Source organism: Etheostoma spectabile, unplaced genomic scaffold (genome assembly GCF_008692095.1).
Source record: "Etheostoma spectabile isolate EspeVRDwgs_2016 unplaced genomic scaffold, UIUC_Espe_1.0 scaffold00008635, whole genome shotgun sequence".
NCBI lineage: Eukaryota > Metazoa > Chordata > Actinopteri > Perciformes > Percidae > Etheostoma > Etheostoma spectabile.
The window spans coordinates 15,669-22,969 of record NW_022603613.1 but is presented as its reverse complement, the minus strand read 5'-3'; the positions used below and the strand labels follow the sequence as shown (position 1 = coordinate 22,969).

The window sequence follows — 7,301 nt, the reverse complement described above, 5'->3', positions numbered from 1 at the left end:
GTGATATCAATGCATGTATTGTGTTAGAATATCTTTAGATGAACGAAATAACACCAAAATGCAGAATTTAACAAGTTTAATTATACGTTAGAGTAGAAGGACTAATAGGCTATGTGTTTCATATCATGACATAGTAGCGTAATTATTTCATAAAGAATATGGTATGGAAACATAACAAATAGCATCTAAAAGTAGCTCATTTGAACGTGTATACGTGTGCTAACCCGGCTCTAACTCCGTTCTGGTGTCTGCTGTGGTGTGCAGCGCTGCCCTTTCTTCTCCATAAACGCTCTCAGTTCAGTTGCTGTGGCAGTTTTACTGCTGGTGCGCTATAACTTTTTTATATACATTAAGATTATATTTTTAACACAAATGACAAAGAAAATAGGCAAATTGTCAAAGCTGGAACCGAGCTGATAACAAAAAGAGCCGAGAACGAACCATGAAACAACTAATTACAAACACATGTGTTGGCTACATTTGGCTTTTCAAACGCAGTCGACGCAGGTGACGGCTCGTCTTTTGACACAATTGCCACAGACGGGTTTGCGGCATGTGGTGCAGGTGTCTTGTGTCTTGTTCGGATTGCAGCTCCTCCTCACCTGGCACTGCCGGCGTTGTTGTGCCAGGTGCGGTGGTGGCTGTTGCTGCGGACCGGCCCCGTGCGCTGCTGCCCTCTTCCCCTCCATGAACTCTGCTCTCAGCTCCTCTGCCAACTGCAGCAGAAACCTCCTTCTTGGAATCCTGCTGCTGGTGCACTCCTTGTATAGGACATGTGCATTTATTCCAGCCAGGTTGAGGATGTTATAAAATACAGCCACTGGCCATCTTCGTGTACCGTCTTTCACGGAGTACGCCTTCGCCATCTGATCCAGAACATCTACGGCGTGTTTGGTGTTATTATAATAAGTCACAGACTCGGGTTTTGCCTTCGGTCCATCTGTTATTCCTACACTTGTGTGCACTGAGCTCAAAATGCAGACATTTTGTCTCGGCTTTCCCTGGTAAATGGTCAATGTGGCATTAGCACATTTCAGCACCTTGGTGCTGAACAGCTCTGCCGGCTCTTTTACAGAGGGAGGACACTCGCGTTTTGCTTCGCCCAGGGGGCCAACCAGGCTGGTCTTTTTGGCCTGTAAGGCAGTGGCTAGTTTTAGGGAGGTGAAGAAATGATCAGTCGTAATGTTTCTTCCCTTCCCCAGAAACGGCTCCGCCAGTTTCAGCACCACACTCTCTCCCAGGAGCTGACCTTTGCTCTCCTCTTTACCGAGATACGGAGCCCCATTCAGCATATATTTGGACTGCACATCCGCAGCCAGCCAAAATTTTATGCCGAATTTATCAGGCTTGTTCCCCATGTACTGAATAAATTTGCACCGGGCCTTGGTGGGGAACAGCTGCTCATCAATGGTAATGTCAGCACCAGGCTTGTAACAAGCTATGCTGTTTGCCACAAACTTGTTCCATGTTGCCGACACCAGGGCAAACTCGTCATCCTGCAGATGAATGCGTCTCGTTTCTTTTTATCGAACCGCAGGAATTTCAGGACCTCTCTGAATCTGTTTCTGGCCATTGTTTCTGTGAAAAAGGGCAGGCCCCATTTTTCTGACCACAAACTGTTCACATTGATGTGTTTTGCACCCTGTGCCCCGCGGACATACAGCAGGGCTGTAAATGCCTTTAGCTCCGCCACTGTCAGGTCCCAGGAGCTGTCACCAAGGTGCCGATGGGCCTCAGCCACGGTGCAGTCCCTGATGTGCTTCAGCATGCCATCATCCAAGAGACACACAAAGGCTGTGAGCGCATCTTCAACGTTGCGTTGTGCGTGCGCTGTGGGGCCAGCAGCTTCTGTCAGGACGTTTTGGCTCTGCGTTCTCCCTGGACGGTCACTCAGAGGAAGCACCGTCCACGCCGTCCCGTCCTGCCCGTTTCCACAGCCGCCTCCGGCTGTGATGACTCAGGTGGGCTGTATGTTGGCTCGAGGGGTACGCCTAATGGTTTGGGAACGCCAAAAAAAACTATAATAGCTATAACAACAACTAGACTAATAATAATAATAATAACACCCTACAATTGCAAATATGACCAGAACAGCTGTGTAGCCAAACTCACCGCAAACATCAGCCGCGGCCGGCTCAACGCCATCAAAGGGACCATCGAGCCTAAACGCAATATTTCGATCCGAATTCTTAGAGGACAGTCGTCGCCTCTTTTTCCGCTGTTGGCCTGCGGACTCCCTCTCTGATGAGGATGAAGTGTTGGACCTATCCTTCACCCAGGAACGGTCACTGTCACTTTCCTCCGACTCCGATAGAGCCCCAGCATCAGAATCATCCCTTCCCATGTTCTGAAGCATCTCCAAGGCAGTTTCAACAGTCATATACCTCCTAAATCGGTCATTCATTCTGGACATTTTTTACAAAATGGGTTTCTAACTAAGTTAATCAAAAGCAGTGTAGGTTACTGTAATCTAATGGGCTACCGACAAATACAAAAAGGCTAGTGACGTTTCTCTAACAAAGACAATGATAGTTACTAAGCAACCAAGATCAACCGCGCGAATAGTTACATAAAGAATGCAGTGAAAGCCCTTGCGGTCAATATGACCGTGTATGGCCAAAATAGGGTAAACTGATCATATTTTTTTGGGCTTTGGTGTAAATAATTTGAAAAACATTTTAAATGAAAATACAGACACTTTTAGGAAAAGTCAGGTACCAGCAGGATTTAATCTTTTTTTTCAGCAAAGTTATTTCACTTATAAAATGTCAAAATGACCATCATCCCATTCTGAGTGTGTCGAACAAATCTGCTGAATATCGGCCATCAGGGGGCGCTACATGATATATAAATCCTTAAATACATCTGTGGAACCCTCTGTGTGATTCAATAATATTGAGATTAGATTAGATTTGTGGGACTCTTCAGTCTGGAGAACCCTCTTTCCTTCACTCACCTCCTCCTCCCTGACACCTTTCCTCTTGCCCTCCTTCTTCTTCTTCTCCTCCATCTCCATGTGTGTCTGCAGGTACTCGGTGATCAGGTCCAGGTCCAGGTTGTCTTGTGGCTCCCATGTGTTCTCCTCACTGGAAAGGTGAGAGCAGACAGAAGAACATCTCCTCACACTTTGTTTTTAGACAATCTATTCTCACTCTAATTAGCATTCCTGTTATTCCTTTTTTCTGCTGCCATCTTGTGAGATTATTTGTGGGTCTTCAAAGTAATGTCAAAATACCAAACCTTCAACTTTGAGAGCATGATACAATGCTGACACTTATTTGCAATATATATATATATATATATATATATATATATATATATATATATCTCTCTCTCTCTCTCTCTCTCTCTCTCTCTCTCTCAGGACTAAGAACACCAAGTAGTAATATTCTAGACTCATACTTACTCTGAGAACCCCTTCCATTTCAGCAGAAACTCTACTCTTCCCTTCACCACTCTGCGGTCCAAAACCTTCTCCACCTCATACTCCTCCTCCTCCTCTTCCTCCACTGCTGCAGGCTCCTCCTCCTCCTCTTCCTCCTTCACTGTTACAGGCTGCTCCTCCTCTTCCTCCTCCTCCTGCTTTATTGCTGCAGGCTCCTCCTCCTCCTTTATTGCTACAGGCAGCTCCTCCTCTTCCTCCTTCACTGTTGATGGCTGCTCCTTCTTACCTGCTCCTGTCGCCATCTTGCCATCTGCTGAAGGTGCCTTTGGTAGACCCAAGAGAGGGGGGGGGGGGGGGGGGGGGGGAGGCCCAAAAGTCATTAACTGGAGCTCCAAGCTACATGCACAGTAGCCTGGACCAACCACACTTCATTTAGCAGAACATCTCCAGATGTTCCTGTGTGGAAATGGAAAGTTCAGAAAGAGGTTTTGATGGAGCAACAAGGCCGGCCTGGTGCTTCTTTAAGGGAAGAAGTGGGGTTCGAAGGTTTTGGGAAAGTTTGAGGTGCGACGTAGGGCTGCACAATTAATTAAATTTTAATCACAATCACGATCTTGACTTCCCACGATCAAATTTAAGTAATGGAGCAATTTTTTTTTTAATTTCATAGAACGCTCCGTTTTTTTTTTTTAAAGCCCATGTCCCGCTCCGTAAACCGCTGTCTGATCATGAGCCAATCAGAGTTGTTCCCAACGTAACATAAACACACATATACACACAGTGCACTCTCGAAATATTACAACTTCTTTAGACCTTTTTATGTTACTGTACTTTGTTATTGATCTTTTCCCAGTTTCTAGTAACATTTGGACTATTTCAGGAGTTTCTTTCTTGAAATATTGAAGTACCGTAAAGTGAATTTCGCAGTAAAAGAATCAATGCTTTAAGAAACAAGCACCATGGACTGGAGTACGAGCTGGCGGATCAAGTGTAGTATTTGAGGAAAACCAGAGCGGGTCAGGGCGGCCCGTTGAGACGCAGCCCACAGCCGTTATCAGGAGTTCTGCTCCTTCTGTTAACTAACTGGGATCGTGTAGTAGAACAAGAATGGTTCATAAAGCTGTGTCTATTTCACAGTAAAATGTAAAAGAAATGAAATCCTCAACTCCTAAAAGGCATTTCTGGTGTAGAAATACAGTTTATTAAATATTAAATAGTAGCTACAGTGGCTCCGACACCAGAACAGCGGCTACATTAACACTGCACGTTGTCGTCCAACGTTACCTTTTACACATAAAGGTCAACATCTAATTCAATATCAGTTCCCTGCTTATGGAACCCAGACCGGGTCAGGGCGGCACGCTGACGTCACGGACAGAGAGCCCAGCGGGTCAGAAACAATGCTAACGTAGCTAACTTAGCATTCAGCTCTGAGCTTAAACGTAGCGACAGTCAGCGCTAAACTACGCCACAACAACTACACAGTAGAATAAAACATTGGGTGAGGGTGACCAGACGTCCCCGCCCCCCCCCAAATTAGAATGAAAGAAAGAAAGCACTGACCAAACGGACCCCCCCCCCCCCAGACCACCAGAGCCAGCGGTGCTCAGAGAGGTTTAGTTTTCTAGAAGCCGTGTTTTACGATGCTAAAATCACTGATTATTTACATGGAGTCTGGTGGGTTTGGCCAACGCAATTTCGCGGACTTTTATGTTTTAGAAAGAATCTTAATCTTTAATAGAAAGGTCGACCTCCTTAGAAATCCTTTCATAACGTTAGAATATTAATCTGAGAATATTAATCTGAGAATATTAATGTTATAATATTAATGTTATAATATTAATGTTATAATATTAATGTTATAATATTAATGTTATAATATTAATCTGAGTCTGTCAGCAGCAAAACAAGAACTTTATGAACGTAAATATAAGAGGGATAATTATCCTATTAACTCACGCTGCAGCTTGTTTCTGCCGACTGGAGCGATCTCGTTTAATATCAACGTCAAAGGAAATTATTCCTCAATAGTTTTTATTGTTTCTGATTCTCAACGAGCTGCAGAAACAAGCCTTGAGCAATAAAGCTGTCAGATAATCAGTCAACAACATTATGAAATATTAGGACTTTCTATCTGGAAATATTAAGACTTCTTATTTAAGCAGCAGGGGGGGGTCTAGGATCAGACCTGGGGGGGGGGGGGGCTCAGCACCTAATGAGAGCAGGTCTAGGTCTAGTGTCCCCGTTTTAAGTTTTACAAAATTAAAACATGACGTGTTTTGGAGATATATAAGCTTCTGAGCTGAAAATGTCCTGGATTTAGTCTGAGAAACCTGGTCCCCTTCCTTTAACACGTTTTGGCTAACATTGTCTCTGCTGGAGATTACCCAGAATTCATTACTTTTAGCACTGCAGCGCAATGTGAAGGTGACGCCAGCAGACGGCGCTGTTTTAATTTAACTGAACCTACGTACAACCCGTTACAATAGCAGTTAGCCACGGAGCTAACAACGGAGCTACACGCTAGCCACGAAGCTAACAACGGAGCTACACGCTAGCCACGAAGCTAACAACGGAGCTACACGCTAGCCACGAAGCTAACAACGGAGCTACACGTTAGCCAGGAAGCTAACAGCGGAGCTACACGCTAGCCACGAAGCTAACAACGGAGCTACACGCTAGCCACGAAGCTAACAACGGAGCTACACGTTAGCCAGGAAGCTAACAACGAAGCTACACGTTAGCCACGAAGCTAACAACGGAGCTAACAACGGAGCTAACCCGGCGTGTTGACGCATGCGCCGCTCGGGCTTCTATTCGCTTGTTGTTCGCACGCGCTCTGGCTGCCGTGTCAAAGAGCAGTTATTGAGATATTTACCTGGACGCGTGCGGGTTCACCTGGAGCTCTGTCCCCGAAACAACTCACCTAGAAGCTCGGCAGCTAACAAACACACAGCTATCCCGCCGCTAGCACCGCACTTCCTGTTTCCTGTAACTCGGGGCTTTTCAGATTAAAAGTCTAACAACAGCTCCACCTCCAGCTGGGAGCCCTCGGGGTGTCTTCGGGCAAATTTTAGTAATTTTTAGTGAATTTTTGGTATTTTAATTATTTTTATATAATTATCCTGATGTCACTTTGACATACTATATAAATAAAGTTTACTTACAGTTTTTAGCGTGTATAGAGCAGCATATCTCAACCAGACTCCATGTAAATAATCACTACTTTTAGTGTGTATAGAGCAGCATATCTCCACCAGACTCCATGTGAATAATCACTACTTTTAGCATGTATAGAGCAGCATATCTCCACCAGACTCCATGTAAATAATCACTACTTTTAGTGTGTATAGAGCAGCATATCTCCACCAGACTCCATGTAAATAATCACTACTTTTAGCGTGTATAGAGCAGCATATCTCCACCAGATTCCATGTAAATAATCACTACTTTTAGCGTGTATAGAGCAGCATATCTCAACCAGACTCCATGTAAATAATCACTACTTTTAGCATGTATAGAGCAGCATATCTCCGCCAGACTCCATGTAAATAATCACTACTTTTAGCGTGTATAGAGCATCTCTATATTCTGATTATAAATCACATATTACCTACAAGGGTGCATATGTGAATCAGCCTCTTATCCCACCCTGTACACGCCCACTTTTAATTTTAATAATATGTTGATACTTAAAGAGTAACGTGTGTATATTTTAACCTGGACTCCCCCCCCCCCCCCCCCCCGGTTCTGTGTATGCAGAAGCATTTTGAAATACAGTCTCTGAGGGGCAGGAAAACCGTGTAAAGACCTCTGAACTGGAGTGATGTGAACATTGAGTTAATATAAACATTTATCATAACTTAAACCATCATTTCATACAATAATAACTCAAGAAATGTAGTCACAATATTAA

The 7,301-nt window shown here is 44.3% G+C and overlaps 1 protein-coding gene across 1 annotated transcript; it reads right to left on the bottom strand.

Annotated features, from left to right (window-relative positions):
* Positions 1 to 388: 388 nt before the first annotated feature.
* LOC116678920 (uncharacterized) lies at positions 389 to 2,380 on the bottom strand. The gene is made up of 3 exons (XM_032508655.1): positions 2,113 to 2,380; positions 1,625 to 1,947; positions 389 to 1,496 (listed from the first exon to the last, which is right to left on the bottom strand). The coding sequence occupies exons 1-3, from the start codon at positions 2,378 to 2,380 to the stop codon at positions 489 to 491; spliced, it is 1,599 nt and encodes a 532-aa protein (XP_032364546.1). The 3' UTR covers positions 389 to 488.
* Between the last annotated feature and the right edge of the window lie 4,921 nt (positions 2,381 to 7,301).

Excerpts from the sequence above, each read along its gene's own strand:
- LOC116678920 (XM_032508655.1), bottom strand. The coding sequence starts at position 2,380 with ATGACTGTTGAAACTGCCTTGGAGATGCTTCAGAACATGGGAAGGGAT. Across the intron at positions 1,948-2,112 it reads GGCCGCGGCTGATGTTTGCG|CCGGAGGCGGCTGTGGAAAC; the intron begins GTGAGTTTGGCT and ends GAGTCATCACAG. Across the intron at positions 1,497-1,624 it reads AGGGTGCAAAACACATCAAT|GATGACGAGTTTGCCCTGGT; the intron begins GTGAACAGTTTG and ends ATTCATCTGCAG.